The 23597-nt window shown below is 33.6% G+C and overlaps 1 protein-coding gene across 1 annotated transcript in view; it reads right to left on the reverse strand.

Annotated features, from left to right (window-relative positions):
* Positions 1-1018: 1018 nt before the first annotated feature.
* CFAP69 (cilia and flagella associated protein 69) overlaps positions 1019-23597 on the reverse strand; it is a 69559-nt gene continuing 46980 nt past the window's right edge. Inside the window, exons 14-23 of the mRNA XM_081288163.1 lie at positions 22542-22660; positions 20739-20857; positions 18043-18124; positions 15603-15795; positions 13500-13637; positions 12842-12918; positions 11288-11485; positions 3932-4018; positions 2485-2589; positions 1019-1949 (exon numbers count right to left, since the gene is read on the reverse strand). Of these exons, the coding sequence (XP_081144289.1) occupies positions 1779-1949; positions 2485-2589; positions 3932-4018; positions 11288-11485; positions 12842-12918; positions 13500-13637; positions 15603-15795; positions 18043-18124; positions 20739-20857; positions 22542-22660 (1289 nt within the window). The 3' untranslated portion in view covers positions 1019-1778. The remainder of the gene's footprint in view (positions 1950-2484; positions 2590-3931; positions 4019-11287; positions 11486-12841; positions 12919-13499; positions 13638-15602; positions 15796-18042; positions 18125-20738; positions 20858-22541; positions 22661-23597) is intronic.

Genomic DNA, 23597 nt, shown 5'->3' on the forward strand with positions numbered 1-23597 from the left:
TCTGTGCATTCTTATCTCTTTTCAAGGGTGATGATAATTGAAAAAAAAAAGATTCTAGAGAGAACAAAACTCACTGATAATATCTACTCCTGTGGCCACAGGGAACTGGACAGTTAGGACAGGGTGAGAGACCACCAGCCAAAGGTGAACTGGTAACTCATTCTTACCAGAGCAATAATGATCTCCCCTCACAAGTAAGATAATAAAAAAACATTCTAAAGGAATGTGAGGTAGGAGAAGATACGAGAAGGAAAAGGAGGAGTAAAAAAGAGGCCCACTGCAGTGATAGGGCCTGCTGTTATGTGGTCACGTAAGTGGAATGTATGCATCTCTTCCCAATTCTGCATTCAACAACATCATGTTAGTAGCTTGACCAACCATGGCTGGTTATAGTAGAGTATTTACAGGGCTGGGGCTGTAGTTTAGTGGCAGAATGCTTCCCTAGCATATGTGAAGCACTGGGTTCAATACTTAGCAATGCATAAAAATAAACAAAATAAAGGCATTCTGTCCATATACAACCACAAAAAATATTTGAAAAAAAGAGTATTTACACCATGCAAGTTGGCAAATACTACTAAAGAGGGCTTTTTCACCAGAGAAAACCAGTCATCATAGCTTTACCATTACACTGCTGAGTGTCATATGTACCAAGAATGTAGACTCAAATTCCAGTTACTTTCTTGCTTAAGAAAACAGGTTTTTCTCTCTCCTAGTCCCAGACATGAACTCAACTTTGTGGATTTTTGGCTGGAGGAGTAGTTTAATAGGGATTAAGACAAGAGATGAAAACCTCATAATTGCATTCAGGGACATGGATACTTGGCTCTATGCCCACCATTATGGTATCTACCACTTATTTATTTATAAGATAACTCCACCATCAAAGGAAGGAACACACTCCCCTCTATCTTTTCCTTCTCCAATACAGAAGAGGAGGACTATTAGACTTTGATTTGCATATTTACAAATTAAGAGTAAAACCGTATGTATTTTTATTTTTATTTTCACTGTTTGATTCACAACTAACATTTGCTTTTTATAACAGATAAAACTTGTGTTACTTTGACCAACATATTTGTTGCTGCCCAGTATTTCTATACACTTCTGATAACAGTACCTAAATTCTCTACTCTATCCATATATGTTGATGGTATCTGCCTACTTCTGGCTCTGCGATAGGCTGTACTCAGATCTGATCAAATTTATAGTAAATTGTTCAAGAGTGGACATGTGACAAATCAAAGGTCCCAGAATGCAGAAGCAGTTGTGGAAAATTGCTGAGAAACAGACATATATTCTTCTCCCCTGGATACGAACCTGAGAGAATGTAAGCCAGGAGTTGCTAGAAGATGATGCTACAAATACACTGTCAGTCCTAGATCCAAAAAAGCTTGCAGTCTAAATGACTCCCAGATTTGATAGGTACAGACCCTACATAATTTTTTTTTGGCTCAACTATTTAGAGTAGTTCACATGCAAGCAAGAGTCCTAGTAAGCTATGTTTACAATTTAAGTTAAGAGAATTAGCAGTCTTTCCAAAGAAATTGATGATAACTTTTCTGATATTATGCTGATGTTTTCAATAAAAATAAATTATATGGCCTTATTTTTATTTATAGAGTGTTTTACTAAATACTATAAATTATATTAAAATATTTGTTTAGCATATAAATATACTAAAATATTTATTCTAAAATATTTGCTTTACATTTGTGTATAAAGATATATTTAGCTAAAATTAGAAGTAGAATTTATTTCATAGACTCTTAAGTATGTTAGGAAGGAATACTCTTGTTTTGCCCATTCCCAATTTTAATTGCTTTCACCCTCTGCAATGCTCCTCCGCGAATAGGCAGCTTTTTAAGAGCTAAATCTGTATCAGCCAGAGGTCCTCCGAGTAATCGGACAGGAGTGCTTTCCACTGTTACTACCCCACCAGAGGGCACCTAAAAAAAGCAAAAGGTAAATATCTAGAGTCTGTTTATAAAATTTTCAATAAAAGAAAAACCCAGTCATCCTTTGGAAAAGATACAAAATGTAAATATAAGTAATTAGGAGGCAGTATGACATTGTGGAAAAGATAATGGCTTTGGAGCTGGAAAAAGTGGGTTTGAATTCTTCTGTTGCTCATGAGCTTTGTAATTGGTGGCAGATTATGTCCAAATGAGGTCACCGGGAACAGTGGCATATGACATGAATTTACTTGTCAGGCTAAGTAAGTACTGCACATTGCCTGTCAAAAATATGTAAAGATATACAATGACTAGTTTTGGTAGAAATTTCATAGGAAACTAAGAGGGCTGGATCTGCTCTAAACCAGTACTTGGAGATAAATGAAATGTACCTTAATGGTGTGAACATTTGAACAGCAGAAAAAAAAAAAGATAAAAAAAAGAAAAAGAAAGATTCCATAGAAATAACATTTTGGGACCCTAAATTTAATATCTATTAAGCAAAAGAAGTGGATAAAAGTAATCTTACCGTTGTGTTAAGGCCTTTAATAACTGTCCGATGAAGTATTGTGTTTTGTGGTTGCCCTTTGTATTTAGAGGATTCTATAGCCTTTTCCTGAAGCCTTTTTGCTTTCTGAAGATTTTTAAATTAGAAATAAAATGCTATTAATTGCTATTGAAGCATTAACTATGGTAGTTATAATAAAGACACAAAGTACATTAAATTCTGTTTAACTCTTTGAATGTTTATTAGGCGGCCCTGGGATCAACATTTACTCATTTAGACCAAGAAGACAGTTACTACTGAGGGTTGAATACTTTGCGCATTGAAGAAAACACCATGCATCTAAAAAACACTCTGGTTATTTCCAGAGGTACTGGTCATATGTAACCAAGGAATAAAAAAATGTCCTGAGGAAATAAGATTTAGTTTGATATAATATAATAAGCTATTATTAAATAGTACAATTTATAACTTACTAAATTTATATCAAGCTATGCACATTTCGAAATATGTTGAATAAATATAACTCAGAATAATTTCAAATATTCAGAATAATATAAATTATATAATTTGTTGCAATTACATTCAAGCTCAATATTAGAGGTACTGACAGGTGAAATGTGAGGATATAAGGTCACAAATGATCAACAGGAAAGGAGTTTCTTGTCATTAACTCTTCTTAAAAATACAAGCAGTTTTGAGGATATTTTCAAGTAAAGTTTGGAAGAACTTTCAGTGAAAGGGGGATAATCTGGGACTCAGATCTTATTTTTAACTTATGTTTTGCTATCTTACTTTTCCTGTATTTTCATGGATTAACTAAATATTTACCAATTTCATATCTACAGGAAGAACCAGGACACTAAATATAAGTATATTAAAGATATTAATGAAAAATATAGGAAAAAAATAGACATTTTTATAATGCATGGTGCGTCTCACAAATGTCAAGAGAACAATTAGCAGTGTAAAATTTTTAGATTGGTTTCTAGTTAAAGTAGCTTATCATATTTTTTTCCAAAGGGATATTTATCTCAAATTCCCATTTAAACTGTAATATGTTTCTTTTGGTAATCACAGAGGGGAAAAGCTCTTTGCGAAGAGGGTAAATCAGAACAGTTACTTTTTCTGTTCTTCACTCAACTTTTTACGGAAAAGAAATAATTGAATAAGAAGGTTCAGAATGGAAAGTAGAGCACATTTCTTCAGCTCATTCCTGTCTATCAGTGGTTTTACAAAGGCCAAGAACACCACCCTTAATTCCCCCTGCTAAACCAAATGAAACTCAGAGTAGCATCACCTGTAGCTGTGAAAAGGCAGTTTCAAGCTAAAATGCATACAAGCACCTAATAGTGTTGGTATTCTATAGAAAGGTAACCAGGAAAAAGTAAATAACTATTCACTTCTGAAAAAATTCTGTTCTTAAGAGTTGGTTATTTGTTCTATACATGATAAAACTTAAAAATCCTACCTTTAGTGTTTTAGCATTTGATGTTCTAGCCAGAAAATTTTCCCATGATTTATTAGCTAGGTCTCTTTGCTTGTGAGTAGCTTGTATCTGAAATGAAAAAGGTAAGGGGGTTTCAGTTTCTATGAAAGAATACCAAAGGGCTTGAAAGCATCTATTTGGAAGGAAGCACCTACCCTTTGCTAAAGTAAATTTTAAGGCCCATTAGCAAAAGGATTAGAATATTCATAGTACTTAATTTTAAAAACAAAACTCTTAAAATGAAAAAAAATCTTTTACTCATATATGGCTAAGGTTTAAACCGCTTTCCATGAAATGTAATGCAAAATTGCTTTTTTTAAAAACAAAATAAAAAATAATCAGCAAGATTGATTGTTTTACATGATTGCCATTTGTTTTTGTTTTTAATTTTTTTATTGGTTGTTTAAAACATTACAAAGCTCTTGGCATATCATATTTCATACATTAGATTCAAGTGGGTTATGAACTCCCATTTTTACCCCAAATACAGATTGCAGAATCACATCGGTTACACATCCACCTTTTTACATAATTGTGAATTGTGCTGCTATAAACATAGATGTGGCAGTGTCCCTGTAGTACACTCTTTTAAGATCTTCAGGGAATAGTCCAAGAAGGGCAATAGCTGGGTCAAATGGTGGTTCCATTCCCAGCTTTCCCAGGAATCTCAAACTGCTTTCCAAATTGGCCGCACCAATTTGCAGTCCCACCAGCAATGTACAAGAGTACCCTTTTCCCCACATCCTTGCCAGCACTTGTTGTTTGACTTCATAATGGCTGCCAATCTTACTGGAGTGAGATGGTATCTTAGGGTGGTTTTGATTTGCATTTCTCTGATGGCTAGAGAAGGTGAGCATTTTTTCATGTACTTGTTGATTGATTGTATGTCCTCCTCTGAGAAGTGTCTGTTCAGGTCCTTGGCCCATTTGTTAATTGGGTTATTTGTTATCTTATTGTCTAATTTTTTGAGTTCTTTGTATACTCTGGATATTAGGGCTCTATCTGAAGTGTGAGGAGTAAAAATTTGTTCCCAGGATGTAGGCTCCCTATTTACCTCTCTTATTGTTTCTCTTGCTGAGAAAAAAACTTTTTAGTTTAAGTAAGTCCCATTTGTTGATTCTTGTTATTAACTCTTGTGCTATGGGTGTCCTATTAAGGAATTTGGAGTCTGACCCCACAATATGTAGATCGGATCCAACTTTTTCTTCTATCAGATGCAGAGTCTCTGATTTGATATCAAGCTCCTTGATCCATTTTGAGTTAACTTTTGTGCATGGTGAGAGGAGGGGATTCAGTTTCATTTTGTTGCATATGGATTTCCAGTTTTCCTAGCACCATTTGTTGAAGATGCTATCCTTCCTCCATTGCATGCTTTTAGCCCCTTTATCAAATATAAGATAGTTGTAACTTTGTGGATTAGTCTCTGTGTCCTCTATTCTGTACCATTGGTCCACCCGCCTGTTTTGATACCAGTACCATGCTGTTTTTGTTATTATTGCTCTGTAGCATAATTTGAAATCTGGTATCACTATACCGCCTGATTCACACTTCCTGCTTAGAGTTGCTTTTGCTATTCTGGGTCTTTTATTTTTCCATATGAATTTCATGATTGCTTTATCTATTTCTACAAGAAATGCCATTGGGATTTTGATTGGCATTGCATTAAACCTATAGAGAACTTTTGGTAATATCGCCATTTTGATGATGTTAGTTCTGCCTATCCAGGAACAGGGTATATTTTCCCATCTTCTAAGATCTTCTTCTATTTCTCTCTTTAGGGTTCTGTAGTTTTCATTGTATAAATCTTTCACCTCTTTTGTTAGGTGAGATTGATTCCCAAGTATTTTATTTTTTTTTGAGGATATTGTGAATGGGGTGTTTTTCCTCATTTCCATTTCAGAAGTTTTGTCGCTGGTATACAGAAATGTCTTTGATTTATGCGTGTTGATTTTATATCCTGCCACTTTCCTGAATTCATTTATTAGTTCTAGTAGTTTTTTTGGAGACCCTTTTGAGTCTTCTAGGTATAGAATCATGTCATCCGCAAATAGTGATAATTTAAGTTCATCTTTTCCTATTTTTATGCCTTTAATTTCTTTCGTCTGTCTAATTGCTCTGGCCAGTGTTTCAAGAACTATATTGAATAGAAGTGGTGATAGAGGGCATCCCTGTCTTGTTCCAGGTTTTAGAGTGAATGCCTTCAATTTTTCTCCATTCAGAATGATGCTAGCCTGAGGCTTAGAATAGATAGCTTTTACAATGTTGAGGTAAGTTCCTGTTATCCCTAGTTTTTCTAATGTTTTGAACATAAAGGGATGCTGTACTTTGTCAAATGCTTTTTCTGTGTCTATCGAGATGATCATATGGTTCTTATCTTTAAGTCTATTGATGTGGTGAATAACATTTATTGATTTCTGTATATTGAACCATCCTTGCATCCCAGGGATGAATCCTACTTTGTCATGGTGCACAATTTTTTTGATGTGTTTTTGTATCCGATTCGCCAGAATTTTTTTGAGGATTTTTGCATCTAGGTTCATTAGAAATATTGGTCTGTAGTTTTCTTTCTTTGAGGTGTCTTTGTATGGTTTCGGAATCAGGGTGATGTTGGCCTCATAGAATGAATTTGGCAGAGCTCCCTCTTTTTCTATTTCCTGAAATAACTTGAAAATTATTGGTATTAATTGTTCTCTAAAGGTTTTATAAAACTCCGCTGTATACCCATCTGGTCCTGGGCTTTTCTTGGTTGGTAGTCTTTTGATTGCTTCTTCTATTTCATCCATTGATATTGGTCTGTTCAAATTGTGTGTATCCTCCTGACTCAGTCTGGGCAAATCATATGACTTAAGAAATTTATCGATGTCTTCACTATCTTCTATTTTATTGGAATATAGGTTTTCAAAATAATTCCTAATTATCTTCTGTATTTCTGTAGTATCTGTTGTGATGTTGCCTTTTTCATCCCGTATGTTAGTAATTTGAGTTCTCTCTCTTCTTCTCTTCGTTAGCATGGCTAAGGGTCTGTCGATCTTATTTATTTTTTTGAAAAACCAACTTTTAGTTTTGTCAATTTTTTCAATAGTTTCTTTTGTTTCCATTTCATTGATTTCCACTCTGATTTTAATTATTTCTTGCCTTCTGCTACATTTGCTGTTGTTTTGCTCTTCCTTTTCTAGGGCTTTGAGATGAAGTGTGAGTACTCATTTATTTGTTGGTTTTTTCTTTTTTTGAGGAATGACCTCCAGGCGATGAATTTCCCTCTTAAAACTGCTTTCATTGTGTCCCATAGATTCCGATATGTTGTGTCTGTATTTTCATTTGTCTCTAAGAATTTCTTGATTTCCTCCTTTATGTGTTCTGTAACCCTTTGATCATTCAGTAACATATTGGTCATTTTCCATGTGATGAAGTATTTTTCCTTCCTTCTTTTATCATTGATTTCCAGTTTCATTCCATTATGATCAGATAAAATGCATGGTATTATCTCTACCCCTTTATATTTACTGAGGGTTGCCCTATGGCATAATATATGGTCTATTTTTGAGAAGGATGCATGTGCTGCTGAGAAAATAGTATATCCACTTGATGATGGTTGATATATTCTATATATGTCAGTTAAGTCTAGGTTATTGATTGTGATATTGAGTTTTATAGTTTCTTTATTCAACTTTTGTTTGGAGGATCTGTCCAATGGTGAGAGAGGTGTATTGAAGTCACCCATAATTATTGTGTTGTGGTCTATTTGATTCTTGAACTTGAGGAGAATTTGTTTTATGAACGTCGCAGCACCATTATTTGGTGCATAAATATTGATAATTGTTATGTCTTGTTGGTGAATGGTTCCTTTTAACAGTATATAATGTCCTTCCTTATCCCTTTTGATTAACTTAGTCTTGAACTTGATTTTATTCAATATGAGGATGGCCACCCCTGCTTGCTTACGAGGACCATGTGCATGGTATATTTTTTCCCAACCTTTCACCTTCAGCCTGTGTATGTCTTTTCCTATCAGATGTGTCTCCTGGAGGCAGCATATTGCTGGATTTGTTTTTTTAATCCATGTTACCAGCCTATGTCGCTTTATTGGAGAGTTTAAGTCATTAATGTTTAGAGTTACTATTGATATATGGTTTGTACTTCCAGCCATGTTTGATTATTTATCTTTTTTTTAAATTTAGTTTGTTTCTCCATGATTAGCTTTCCCCTCACCCTCTGTCTTTACCGAGGCACTTCCCACTGATGGTTTTGGTTATTGTTTTTAATTTCTTCCTCGTGTAGTGTTTTGCTCAAGATGCTTTGCAATGAGGGTTTTCTGGCTACAAATTCTTTTAACTGTTGTTTATCATGAAAGATTTTTATTTCATTGTCATACCTGAACCTTAATTTTGCTGGATACAGAATTCTTGGTTGGCATCCATTGTCTTTCAGTGTTTGAAATACATTGTTCCATGACCTTCTTGCTTTCAGCATCTGTGATGAAAAATCCGTTGTTAACCTTATTGGTTTACCCCTGAATGTAATCTGCCTCCTTTCTCTTGTAGCTTTTAATATTTTCTCTTTGTTCTGTATATTGGATATCTTCATAACAATGTGTCTTGGCATTGGTCTACTGTGATTTTGTATGTTCGGTGTCCTGTATGCATCTTCAATTTGTATATCCGTTTCCTTTTTTATTTCTGGAAAGTTTTCTGTAATTGTTTCATTCAGCAGGTTACTCATTCCCTTGGTTTGAGTCTCTATACCTTCCTCTATCCTGATGACTCTTAAGTTTGGTTTTTTTATGTTATCCCATATCTCTTGGATATTTTTCTCGTGATTTTTTACCAGCCTTTCTGAGTTGGCTAGACTCTTTTCAAGATGATATATTTTGTCTTCATTATCTGACGTTCTGGCTTCTACTTGCTCCACTCTGTTAGTGATACTCTCAATTGAGTTTTTAATTTGGTTTATCGTTTCCTTCATTTCTAGAATTATTGTTTGATTTTTTTAATAATCTCTATCTCCTGATAAAGATGCTTAACTTCTTCTTTTATCTGTTTATGTAATTCATTCTCAATGTGTTCTTTCACTGTTTGAATTTGCTGTCTCATCTCCTCTTTAAGGTTCCATCCCATCTGTCTAAGGTATTTCTTAAGTTCTTTATTTGACCATTTTTCTGATGACTCTAGGTCCTCCTGAATATTTAGGCTGTCCTGCATTGTTTGTACTCCTTTTCTTCCTTGCCTTTTCAAGTTGCTCATGTTACTTCTTGTTCTGTTAGACTGCTGAGTAACTGTTTACTCCCATAAATTTATTTGATGCTTGGGAGGAAAGGTATTAGAAGGGAAGGAAAGAAGTCACTGTCGCCGCTGGTTTCAATGAAGCTTTCTCCTCCGCCGCAGTCTGGTGACGTCAGTTCTCTGCCATGGTGGTATCCCATGCAAATGGCGACAGTTCGTTCCCTTTGCCGGGTGACCAATGCAACGGGTAGGTTCTGACTGGCTCTCCCAAGCCCCGTTTCAATCCTGTGGCCACTGCCTATGAAGGCTCAGTTGGCATTAGCCTCCGTAGGTTCAGAAGGGCTGACCAGTTGTTTCAGCGGGATCATTTAGTGCTGACTCATAGCAGTTTGTCTTCTTTATATGTCCTAGGCTTCCTTGGTTCTCCTGTCCTCTTCTCTTTCCTTCTCTCCTTCCTGCGTACTTGACTAGGCCCAGGAGATGATGATTGCCATTTGTGAAGATAGATTATAATCCACAGTCAACTAAATACATGATTTAACAGCAAATTCACAGGGGAAAATAAAGAAATTCCTGCTGGCCACTGATAATTAGTTTAGTCAAAAATATATTGGTGAAATTATTTTTAATATATGACTGCAACAAGACAAGCAATTTTGCGAGAGCACTGAGTTTGTTGTGTTAATGAAGTCTAGGGAAGGAACTACTAACCAACTGCAAAGTATATAGTTCTCAAAAGGCTATTCATTGAACATATAATCAGAGGACACAAGTCCTTGGTTGCTATACATTATACTATGAAGATTAAATTATGAGCTGGGCATGGTGGTGCATACTTGTAATCCCAGCAATTTAGGAGGCTGAGGTAGGAGGATCACAAGTTCAAAACCAGCCTTAGAATTTAGCAAGGCCCTAAGTAACTTAGTAAGGCCCTGTCTCAAAATAAAAAATAAAAACAGCTGGGGATGTGGATCACTAGTTAAGCACCCCTGGGTTTAATCCCTGGTACCAAAAAAAAAAAAAAAAAAAAAAAGAAAGAAAAAAAGAGATTAAATTATGAACCTAAGAATGGTTAATTAAATAACTGCTAAAAAATGGGATCAGAACTATGATAATAAGTCAATAATAATCAGTAAGTCAACAACATTTAGTTAATATAGCAAATATTCTTCTGTTTGAAAGAAGTAATGATAAATAGGTGACATAAATAAATTCCAATTCTGCTGCTCCATTTCAGAGAAAATAAATGGGTTAAATGGCAGCATTTATGCAAAAAAGTGAAACAAACAAAAAACTCCCAGCAAACAAAACTTTCAAGCAATTGGTTGTATAAAATGGAATGGAATTTAAAGACGAACCCATACAGAGTTCCTACAGCTGTAGATGTTAACATTTAATAGGCTACATGGAAAGGGCAGGCAATAGAAAACACTTTGGAAATCACCTTAAGAATTTCAAATATTTAATTGTAGCTACAAAGGATCACAAAGAAAAGTGGGGAATCTACATCATCTTTGTATCTGTGAATAATTTAATTTAAATAATCACTTACTTGCTCAAAAACACATGATGTGTTCAGTTTTTGGAAAAGTGGCTATTTTTCTGACAAGTCTTTTCTGATTGAGTCAGAGAACAGTATACCTCAGGATTTACAGCATGAATGCTCATAGCAAGCATTCTGCACTGTAGTGAAGGTGAAGCTGATGGACTGATAAACTGATAGTTGGCATACCATTAAGGGCCTATCAGAATGAGAGATAGGGCCAACACAAGTTACAGATAAACTATCAGATAGAATTTGTTAAATGTATTCATTTACATAGGCCACAATCTTTGTAACCTTGTTCAGCACTTCAAAAATGAAATTGTTTCAGATATCTCTTTGCCTTTTAAAAATGTATAAATCAAATTATGTTAATTATCCATAAAATGTCATTAAAATAGTAATTGGATCTAAAACTCTTAAGTCCATGATTTCTTTTAAGAACAAAGACACTGAAAATAACTATGAGGAAAAAAAAGGCTAAAACAATCACAGTAAGTATGTATCCTAGGAATAACTTCCTCTAGTTTATACATTGAAATTAATATGTTGTGCCTCAATGGTATTGTGGCTTACTTTTGCATATACTTTTTGTTCACTTTGTGCATCTTGGCGTGCTTGGCTTTCAATCATCTCATTTTGCAGAGAAACCACCATCTTTCCAATATTTTCTGATGCTGTTGTAATACCTTCCAAAATTTTTTTATCTGCAGTGACAGGTCTTAACTTTTCTAATTTTATTTCTTCATATATTTCATTCCATATTTCCCCAATCTGTTGTAACAAAGTTTAACAGAGTTAAATTAACCAAAAATAAATGATATAATTTTAGGTAACCCTTTATGTGGATGTTCACTCCTATTTTGCTAACCCTTAAGCTTTCCCTAACTTACCTCTGGGGAATAAGTTAAGTGCTTTGGGAATGATTCAGGGCACCAGTTATGTTTGAGTACTCAGAAGTAGTTTACCAAATATTTTTTATGATTCAATGTGTTCATGGAATGGGCTGCACCACTTATGGCTTATAATTATTTTGTTTTCACAGCTGCAGAAACTGATGACTTATTCTCATCTATTTAAATTATTGCTGCTTTCCTCCCTAAAACCCTGAACTGAAGGCTAGGTCAAGCTGAACTTATAGGAACAATCTGGGGACTTCTGGGACACTAGAGCAGATTCAACTTGAGGAATTGGGCCCTGCCCCTCACCTCCTCACTAAAGTAAAGTATAACTGAATCTTAGACTTTTAATTATGTGGCTCCATATGCCCAAAGCTCCATCTCATATTCTGTGTTGTTTAGAAATTAATGTGCTTCAATATATTTAAAACTAGAATAAAACTTATGTATCTAAGATAGGAATACAATTCAGTTTTACTTTCATTTTAAGATACGGATTTATTAATTCACAACATTCAATACATAATACTGCTGGGTGCAGTGGTGCACACTTGCAATCCCAGCTACTTAGAAGGCTCATGCAGGAGGATCGAAAGTTCAAGATCAGCCTGGGCAAATTAGAGAAACTATGTTTCAAAAATTAAAAAAAAAAATAAAATGAAAGCACTGGAATGTAGCTTAGTGCACAAGATGCTGGGTTCATTCACAGTTACCAAAAAACAATGCAAAACCAACTACATTAGCATATAGTACTAATAATATCAGTATAAGGCAAATGTTTACTTAATAAGATTTTTTTCAAACTTCAAAAACATTTATTGACTGATTAAAATATAACCAGTAAAATAAGCATCCTAATATCTTTTGAGATTTGGTCATGATATAAGCTAATAATAAATGAATACTTTGACAAGCATTAATAAGTAATAACTTATTAATCCTAATGCTCTTCAAAGAGAAGAAATTATATTAGTAAACTTCTGTCAGGCTTTTGAATAGCTCTATGTCAGTAATATCCATCTTCTTTTATAAGCTAATAGTTCCATGAAATTTCATCCCTTGAGGGAAATAACTAATGATATGTTTCAACAGTATCAGATGCAAAACAGGAAATAAAAAAAAACCCAGCAGAGATGACTGCTCACAGCTATGTATAGATATTTTATTTCCCAATTTATTTTTTGACATAACAAACACACATTTTAATAACAGTTATTAAAACAGTACTTACTTTGAAATCAAGGTATCTATGTATGATACAGAGAGTGACAAAATCTTCAGCAGATAGGCCAGGTAAATTTTCAAAATCTAAACAAAGTTTATAAATAGAAAATTACTTCAACAGAGCAAGTGACTTCAAGATGCATATATGTGTCATAAAAACGAATGCAAACATTTACGTTTGATTTCCTAAAAAAGTTTTTCCTGTGTCAGTTCCTCCTACAACATGACCTCTGCCAGGTGATCCTAGTCATTAGCAGAGAAATTATTCTTTCTGTTTTGTGGTCAGACAATGATAGTTTACTTTCAGAAGCTGAAGAGTGAAGACATCTTCCTTAACAAGAAGCAAAGACTTTAAAAAAAACAACTTAGATGATTCTGAATGCTAATGTTTAAGCCTAATCATCTAGACTAAGCCCTTAATCCAGGCTACACACTGGAATTGCCTGGGAAAATTTAAAATTAAAATTTTTAATGCTGGGGGTCCCACATCCAGAAATTCTGATTTATTTGTTCAGTGTTGGAGCCTAGGCATTGAGGTAACAATGGAACATGCATGCATTTGTGTTAAAGGGAATTTTGAAAAATGAGTTCCAAAGCAAAATCTATGTGCAGTCACACTCAGTATAACAGAAAGGTTCTTGCAAATTTGAGGAACAGCTTCTTACCTAGTTTGCCCAACACAGCATAAATTTTTGCTCTGATATTCTCTGCAATATCCATAACTGCAACTGATGGGCAGTTGGCGGGCAGTGGCATGATTTTTTGCTCTTCTTGAAAACTAGTAAATAGAGGTTTCTTTGTATCTAATAATTGGAAACCATGAAATAAAAAAAAATTGTAAATAAATTCTTGAGACTTTGATCTAACCAACATAAAATATATAAAAATACTATAGTGATTACACTTAGTTACTTTTTTTAAAGCACAATCAGTAATTTCTTCCCTACTCTGTGACAAAACATAAACCTTCTATTTGTATTATTTATGTGAAATACATAAACTTTACATAATTCCTTTTTAAAAGTGAAATTTTTATGTAAATAACTTGGAAAATTTTGAGATCCAGAAACTGAATATCAGATTAATGATGATGTAAACGATTTCATTTTTGGTTTCTAATACTTTGTTGTAAATATAAATTTTATTTTATGATGTTATAGATCAAAACTCAAATAACAAAAATGGGTCAAAGATAGAAATCACCAGAAGTGGAAATATTATCACCTAAAAATAAACAATAGGGGCCTGGGGTTGTGGCTCAGAGCGCTTGCCTAGTTTGTGTGAGGCACTGAATTTGATCCTTAGCACCACATAAAAAAATAAATAAACAAAATAAAGGTATTGTGCCCATGTACAACTAAAAAAAATTTTAAAAAATAAACAAATAAGCAATAGGGGCTGGGGTAGTGGCTCAGTGGTAGAGTGCTTGCCTAGCACCTGTGAGGCACTGGGTCTGATTCTCAGCACCACATAAAAATACATAAAATAAAGGCATTGTGTTCATCTATAACTAAAAATATTAAACAATAAAACATTACTAACAGTTTTGACAAAACTATAGTTAGAAACTAAAAGTATTAAAAGTTATAATATAGCGTTAGAGAATATAAATGAATTGTAAATTCTGATGCTGTTAACCTCATCATTAAAGTATAGTAATTAAAACTTTGAACATTTATTTTCATTTAGAAAATAATTTCTTCACATAAAAAGTAAATTGTATAAACTTTAGAGTACAAAATGCTACAAAGATTGTTTTCAGACACTACTTATATCCCCAAATTTTATTGGTAAATAAAATATTACTGGATCTATTTGTAAAATCAGAGAACCCAGGGCTGGGTTTGGGGCTCAGCAGTAGACAGCTCACCTAGCACATGCAAGGCACTGGGTTAGATCCTCAGCACCACATAAAAATAAATAAATAAAATAAAGGTATTCTGTCCAACTACAACTAAAAAAAGAAAAGTATTAAAAAAATCAGAGAACCTAGATAAGCTTCTTTAGGAAGTAATGTTAAAGAAAATATAGTTAAATACCATTTTTTGTTTTTTTTTGTTTTTTTTACACAATGGATAATTTATTTCTTTAGTTTTTTCACATGCATTTGATGAACTAATCTTCTTGAAAAAAACAGACTGTATGTTATAATTATGAGCAAAAATCAATCTTTTTTACTTTTTTTTCTTATGATCTCTTTTATTTTAGAGACTGCCTAATATAAGATGATAAGTTTATTAAATCATGGCAAATTTGAAAACATATACTGAAAGACATGGTTATTTTAGACTTACTGATGTGGGTATATACATGACTGCATGACCAATGTAATTCTGTAACCTGTACACTCAGAAAAATGAGAAATTATATCCCATCTGATTCAAAGGTATGATATGTCAAGATCATTGTACTGTCATGTGTAACTAAGTAAAACAAATTAAAAAAAACCAATAGGTGCATAAATACATTGTGTGTTGATAGTTTTAAAAATTCACTTGGCTTTTGGGAATCTCTTTTAAGTATTTTAAAGATCAATTTTAGGTATGGAAATACCATTTTTTAAAAAAAATTCTATAAATATATGAACCTCCTACTAGTTTACTTGCCTTTATTCCAATCATTCAGAATTTAGAATAGCAATTTCTTTAAATACTTGCGAAAAGAACTTTAGAAAGTGTGTAAGTCCTCATATTTCACTATACCTTTTAAAGATCCCTTTTTAAAAATATACATCTAATTGCTTCTTCTAACAATTACAAAACACTTACCAATGATCTTCCCATTTTTATCTCGTTTTACTCCTAGTTCTTTTTCTTCCTTTCTCCACAATTTAATTAAAAGACTAGCAGCTGTCTGATCCTTCTTCCCTCGCCAAGCATTGACATGAGCCGAAGTTTTGGGATTATCACAAAATTCAACCATTATTCCAAGTATTAGGTTACAAAATTTTTTTTGGTTTAACTGTGGTAAGGAAATAGAAAAGATAAAACATTGCAATAAATATTAAGAATGATTGCCTTAATTAAAAAAGATAAAACACTTTTAAGTTCCTTTTCAACTCAATTTCCTGTTAAGAGATACCTATTTTAATGAGTGTTTTCAAATATTAGAAATTGAAAAAGATAAAAAGAAAAAAAGATTTACTATTATTCTGAAGTAGCCATAATCACATGTCATGGCCAAAAATGTATTAATTTGATTGAACTGGAAAAGGGAGAGTGTCAAAAAATAAGTGAAGATGTTCATTTAAAGTGAAGCAAGGTCAGCAGTGACATGGTCCACTGCAATTACATGATCTTTCCATTTTACATGCTTTATTAAGCTTTAAAAAGATTTATTATTAGTGATAATCTCTTTGTTATCAAGAGAACAACTGATGGTAACTAGGTAAAAAATCTGAAAATAAAAAATGTGATATAACTTTGTATTTTAACAATTGTATCCATAAAAAGTGTATTTAAGCATTCGAGAAAATGTTCTTGTTACCAACCATATTTCATAGCAACATTTAGGTTAGAAAATTCCATTAAGACCAATGGCCTCCACACAGTAATTTTCCTATGTGACTTTGTTTTTGGTTCCAGGGATTGAACCCGGGATGTTTAGCCACTGAACCACAATGCTAGCCCTTTTTGTATTTTATTTAGAGACTGGGTGTCACTGAGTTGCTTAGGGCCTTGCTAAATTGCTGAGGCTGGCTTTGAACTTGTTGATACTCCTGCCTAAGCCTCCCAAACCGCTGGGATTACAGGCGTATGCCACCGTACCTGGCTCCCTATTTTGTGTTGATTAACTTTACAGAATTCTGCTAGCAGAATAGAGAAAAGGAAATATAACTTGTTTTGAGTTTGCAACATAATTAGTTTTCATTTTAAAAAGATAATAATATTACCTGCAAAGGTTATTATGAGTTATATGAGACTGCTTGGCACACGATAAGCTCTCAATAATATTTAAACATTATTAGTTATTATTATTACACACTGAATAAATATTTTAGCAGAACTGCATCAAGCAGAACCCTTAACAGCATTCTTTTTTTTTTAATTTCTTATACTTCATTTTCAGGAGAAAGGCAATGTCAAAGGTTGAAGTTGAAATAAAAATTAAATAATATTTATTATTTGTAATGAACTTTATTGGTTCAATGCACATTAAATAAAATCTAATAATATTTATAATAGCAAACAAATAGCAATAATATGTGTCAGGAACTGTTTTAGCCAATGTATTTATGTATATGCATATATGCAGGCACATTCACTAGAATATGCATGGGCACACACATATACACAATATAACTCATTTAAGCCTTCCAATACTGTGCTGATTGTTATCCTTATTTTATAAAGACATAAAAATGGAATTATTAGCCAATTTTCTTTTAGGGTCATGAAAGGTCACAAATAATTCTAGCATGTTTGTTTTAATCAAAGTAGGTTTATTATACTACTAATAAAATCAAGAATGGTGACAATCATAGATAATGACATTGCTAGAATTCTACATGAGACTCTCTCTCAAAATTTCTCTAAATAGAATTGTAATTTTCCTCCTATATCATTTTGACTATGAACCCCATTTAAAATGAATCTAGGATTTAGGTTTATATTCTTCACAGTTGCTTGATGGCTTGATGGTGACTATTTACTGGAAGGAAGGTTTACTATGCTCACTCCTGCTCATCCTGCAAAATGGTGGTTTGTGACACATCAGACTTCCTCATATCACCTCCTAACTACACAGCACTCGGGTTTGATTCCCCAGCATTGCAACAAAAGCAGCAGCAGCAGCAGTAGCAACAACAACAACAATAACAACTCTTATCTTTGTCTTGTGGCTCTTAAATATAATACTATGAGAAAAGCTAGAAGTTATTGATAAAAGACTAAATTTTGATAAGAGTCTAACTTTTTACATATTGTTTCTCAGCAGGTGGATGGTGTGCAAAGAAATAAATTTTCTGCTTATATGTATTTGGGAATACTAATCTAAGTAAACTGATTTCTTAACTGGAGACATTTTCAGAAGCTTTAATATGATAGTGCTTTATGAATCTACAGGAAGGTTTCTGTTTAAAAACAATGTATTGAATATAATTTGGGGGTATGTTTCTTTACAAAATAGTGTTCTGTGGTATTTGGTTTGGGAAAAAATCAATAAAGACATATTTAATATTTGTTTTACAGTTGTTGTAACCATACTTACTGCCAATACATCCAAAAGGAGAAAAATACCTTCCTTTTCAAGAAAGTAATCTTCTGAAGAATAACATCCCAAAATGCAGCACCTTAAATTAAAAGCAATTCATTTGATAAAAATTTATTATTAAATTCCAATTTGTAGAACTTTCTATCAAAGCATTTTCAAAGAATATTTAATATTTTTCTTCATTCCCTAAATCAAATAGTTAATACTTTTACTTAAAAATAGAACTTTGAAGAATCCATATGAATGTAGTTTAATTTCAACTACTTCTTAAAACCAAAAACAATCATTTCTTCTTTATAACTGCCTATTTCTTTTCTGCAAGTGCAACATTCTCTTTTGCTTTCATGAAATGACTCGTTCTTAAAGTTCTCCTCCAGGGCTATTTTTATAGCTTTCTTCAGTGGGGAATATGGGCTGAATAATCTGCTGGTGCCAGTGGTGGTGGTGGTCAATAGTAACAAAGACTAACCTCCGCTCCTCTCGGGCATTGCAAGCTTGCTGGGATCACCTCCCTGTGTCCCCTTCCTAACTCTGGCCCCCTCTTGAACATAGGGGACCCTGTTTCTACTGCTTATTTCATGATGATGTTGTTGGGGGTAAGGTAGGGGAGCTGATGCCCCAAATGCCAAGAACTTGACCTCTTCCATTTAAGCAGTAGGTTTTATTTATCACCTCTGCGATGGCCAGACATTTAGCCAGTTAGTTTGTGAGGGTGATTATGAATGAGATAAAAAGTTCAAGTAGCATGAATAAAGCAGATGTCCCTCCTAATGTGTATCTTTATCAATTAATCAAAAACCTACATAAAATACAAAGTGTGAGTAAATGGGAACTCCTCTGCCTGACTGTTGAGTTGGCACATAAACCCTGAGACTCAAACTAAAAACTTGCTCCTCTTAGGGAGGAGCCAGGGCCTAAGTCAGGGCCTAAGCCTGGCAAGCTTTATGACTGGAACCTAGAACATTGGCTCTCTTGGTCCTCAGGTCTTCAATCACCAAACAGAACTACACACCAGCTCTCCTGGGTCTCCAGCTTGCAGACATTCTCCCCCAGCTTGGGACTTTTCAGCTTTCATAATTATGTGAGCCAATTCCTTAAAACAAATCTCTTTTATATTATTCTATTGATTCTGTTTCTCTGAACAACTTAGACAATATCTAAATGCAAAGGATCAAAAAATACTAACACACTACTGACCACTAGAATAAACAGAGAGGCTAAAAATAGAGGCAAGATATAAGAATAATGTTGTATAAATAACAGTGAATCATTCTGCTTTTTTTAGACTAGGCCAATGTGGAGTGGGTTTAAATCAGAAAAACAAGGATTTAATTTTAGATAAAAAAGTGGTTTACTGTTTGAGTGATGAATGAGATTACTTTCCAAAAGATATTGGTGTGATTTTTGGACTATCTTAAAGAAAAAGGCATAGCATAAGATATCTGTGTGGTGTGGTTTTTTTTTTTATTATTTTATTGTTGGTTGTTCTTAATATACCATATTTCACAGATTGATTCGAGTGTGTTATGAACTCCCATTTTTACCCCGTATACAGATTGCTGTGTCACATCAGTTACATTTCCATTGATTTACAAATTGCCTTTCTAGTGACTGATGTATTCTGCTGTCTATCCCATTCTCCACTGTCCCTTCACCCCTCCCCTCCCCTCCCCTCCCCTTCTCTCTTTCCACCCCCTCTACTATAAATCGTTTCTTCCACTTCTATAATTTTCCTCCTACTCCTCCTTTCCTCTTATATGTAATTGTGTATAACCCTGAGGCTCACCTTCCAATTCCATGCAATTTCCCTTAACTCTCACTTTCCCTCCCGCCTATCATCCCTGTTTAATGTTATTCTTCTTCTCCAGCTCTTCGTCTCTACCCTGTCCTTGGTTACTCCCCTTATATCAAAGCAGACATTTGACATTTGTTTTTTAAGGATTGGCTAGCTTCACTTAGCATAATCTGCTCTAATGCCATCCATTTCCCTCCAAATTCTATGATTTTGTCATTTCTTATTGCAGAGTAATACTCCATTGTGTATAAATGCCACATTTTTTTAATCCATTCATCTATTGAAGGGCTTCTAGGTTGGTTCCACAATCTTGCTATCGTGAATTGTGCTGCTATGAACATCGATATAGCAGTGTCCCTGTAGCATGCTCTTGTTAGGTCTTTAGGGAATAGACCGAGTAGGGGAATAGCTGGGTCAAATGGTGGTTCCATTCCCAGCTTTCCAAGGAATCTCCATACTGCTTTCCAAATTGGCTGCACCATTTTGCAGTCCCACCAACAATGAACAAGTGTACCCATTTCCCCGCATCCTCGCCAGCACTTGTTGTTGTTGGACTTCTTAATGGCTGCCAATCTTACTGGAGTGAGATGGTATCTTAGGGTGGTTTTGATTTGCATTTCTCTGACTGCTAGCGATGTTGAGCATTTTTTCATGTACTTGTTGATTGATTGTATGTCCTCCTCTGAGAAGTGTCTGTTCAGGTCCTTGGCCCATTTGTTGATTGGGTTATTTGTTATCTTATTATCTAATTTTTTGAGTTCTTTGTATACTCTGGATATTAGGGCTCTATCTGAAGTGTGTGGGGTGTGGTTTTAAGGAAAGAAAATTGTTGTATATAGCTATAGATTTAATTTTCTTATACTGTGATTCTACCTAACTTGATTATAGTAATACTTACCAAATGCTGTCCAATGTACTAAAAAGAAGCACATTATAGCCTAATCCACTCTGTATCTTCTTGGGGTCTGTTTTCATTACATGAAGAACTATATCTACTCCTTCAGTTCCAAAAATTTCCTATTTAAGAAATTTGTTAAAAATTATTTCTTGAAATAAAAATGTGATCTCTTCCTCCCAACTTCACCCTGTCCCCTGAAATTACTTTTTATCATGTAAATATTGTTAGCAACACTGTTTGGAAAATAGTATATTTAATATGATTAAAAAATTATACTCATTTGTTCTCAGGAATTTAAGACAGATTATTCTAAATCATTTTAAGAGAGGATATTAATCAACATACCAATTTAATATCCCTTTATATTTTTTATTCTCTCCTCTTTTTATAAAAATAAACCATGGTGGGGGGCTGGGGATGTGGCTCAAGCGGTAGCGCGCTCGCCTGGCATGCGTGCGGCCCGGGTTCGATCCTCAGCACCACATACCAACAAAGATGTTGTGTCCGCCGAGAACTAAGAAATAAATATTAAAAAAAAATTCTCTCTCTCTCTCCTCTCTCACTCTCTCTAAAAAAAAATAAAAATAAAAAATAAACTATGGGGTGCTCTCCTTGAGAGCTGTCTAGAACTCAGATGAATACTAGATAGTAATAACTATCATAGAAGATTTTAAAATGCTCCCAACAGAAAAATTACTATATAAATAGTAGTTAAATCTTTAATAATGTATATAAAATTACTACCATTTAATAGTTTTCCTTTACCAATTACTTTTCTCATTACCTTGTTCTATTCTATTCATAAGCAAGACTATGAGTCTGTTTCTAAAAGAGTATAGGCACATGGTATAGGCATAAGAATACAGGTTTGGAGAATCAAGGTTTGGAGCTAAAATTACATTCACTATTTCTGTTGCCTCTTCCTAAAATCACTCTATCTAAACCTTCATAATTTTTGATTTTTATATTTTTAGTTTCATCTATTGTTATTTAAGCTGTCAAGTTCTAAAACTCAGAATTTATTGTGTAGCTAAAAGAGATCAAAGGAAATCAAGCTCCTATTCTAACTTTTGGTTTGAGGTATGAACCTAATTCAAACTTCCAAATAACATGTATAACAAAACAGTTCTCTGTAGAAAATTGGCAGTTTCTTATAATGATAAAGATACAACATTATGTTTATCAATTTTACTGCTACGTATTTACTCAAGAAAAATGAAAGAATTATATGCACAAAAAAGACTCATTTAAGACTTTTCATTAAAGCTTTATTCATGATGCCCCAAAGGAAACAACCCAAGTTTCTATCAATAAGGTAATAAATAAAAAGGTTTAGATATATTCATATAATAGGATATTATTCTGTAATAAAAAGAAATGAACTACTGATATATTAAACAATATGTATATATTTCAGAAATATATATGTTATTTCTTTGGGATGACAGAAAGCAGACATAAAAAAGTAAATACTGTGTGATGCCACTCCTATAAAGTTAAAGAATAAATGAAACCGATATACAGGGATATAAATCAGAACACTGGTTGTATGGAGGTGCATGAGGGGGATGGCTACTAAAGGGATAAGCAATTTTTATAGGGAGATGGAAATATTAAATGTTTGAATTAGAGTATTAGAAATAAACCTAATGAAATATATTTAAAATCTGTATATTATATTGTTTGTAATTAATTATAAAGAAGAATACTAAATTAAACCAAAATATTAAAAAAAGAAAAATATTTTAAAGAATTCATATGATTGGGAGATCTCAACAAAATTTTGATTTATAGGATACATACCTTCCTTTGAATATGGTGTTCACAAAGTCCAGATAAGATAAGTAATATATCAGACTGAATTTCTAAAATAATGGCCTCTTCCTTTTCATTAGTCTTACTTATAATATTTTTAAAGATTCCTGGAATGAAAAAAATTTAAAAATGTAAAGTTATTGCATACCATATTTTCATTTTATTCAGTTAATATTTGGAAATTCTTCCAAAAATCTTATTCAGCTAGAGAAACTATTTTAGAAGGGCCTGTTTTCATTGCATAGAAACCTAGAAGCTGTAGACAGAGGGTAATAAATGGACTACTTATGCTCTCAATACAACCAATCAGTAGCCCACCTGCATAGATTTCCTATTTATACACATATAAAAGCCCCACACATACATAGAATGTCTCAATACAATCATTAGTCTCACATATATAGAAATTCTAGTACAGAATTAATAGTGTCGCTAAAAGATGCCCTAACAACTTGATACTTTACCCAACACATTTTGTTTAAAAATATGTAGAATTTTAGCTAGACACAATGGTGCACTCCTGTAATCCAGCAACTTGGGAGGCTGAGGCAGGAGGATCGTGAGTTCCAAAGCCAGCCTCAGCAACTTAGCAAGACCCTAAGCAACTTAGCAAGACACCATCTCAAAATTTTTAAATAAATAAATAAATAAAAGGACTGGGGTTGAGGCTTAGTGGTTGAGCACCTCTGGGCTCAAATCCTGCTACCCAAAAGAAAAAAGTATGTAGAATTTCATGAGATAGAAATTAATACTTTTGCAAATATATGACCAAAATATCAAGATTATAGTTTGCCTCATCTCTTCCTCTTCTCATGGTTTATAGAGCCAATTTTTTAAAACAAACATAGAAGATCTAAGGATGTTTTCTGCTATTTTTTAATATGTAATTTTTTTAGTTGTAGATAGATCTTTATTTAATTTAGTTATTTTATGTGCTGAGGATCAAACCCAGACCCTCACACATGATAGGCAAGTGCTCTACCACTGAGCTATAGCCCCAGCCCTCTGTTATTTCTTGCTGCTTCTCCTCAACTTTAGGTAAAT

Source organism: Spermophilus citellus (genome assembly GCF_964194105.1).
Source record: "Spermophilus citellus genome assembly, chromosome: 3".
NCBI classification, from domain to species: Eukaryota; Metazoa; Chordata; class Mammalia; order Rodentia; family Sciuridae; genus Spermophilus; species Spermophilus citellus.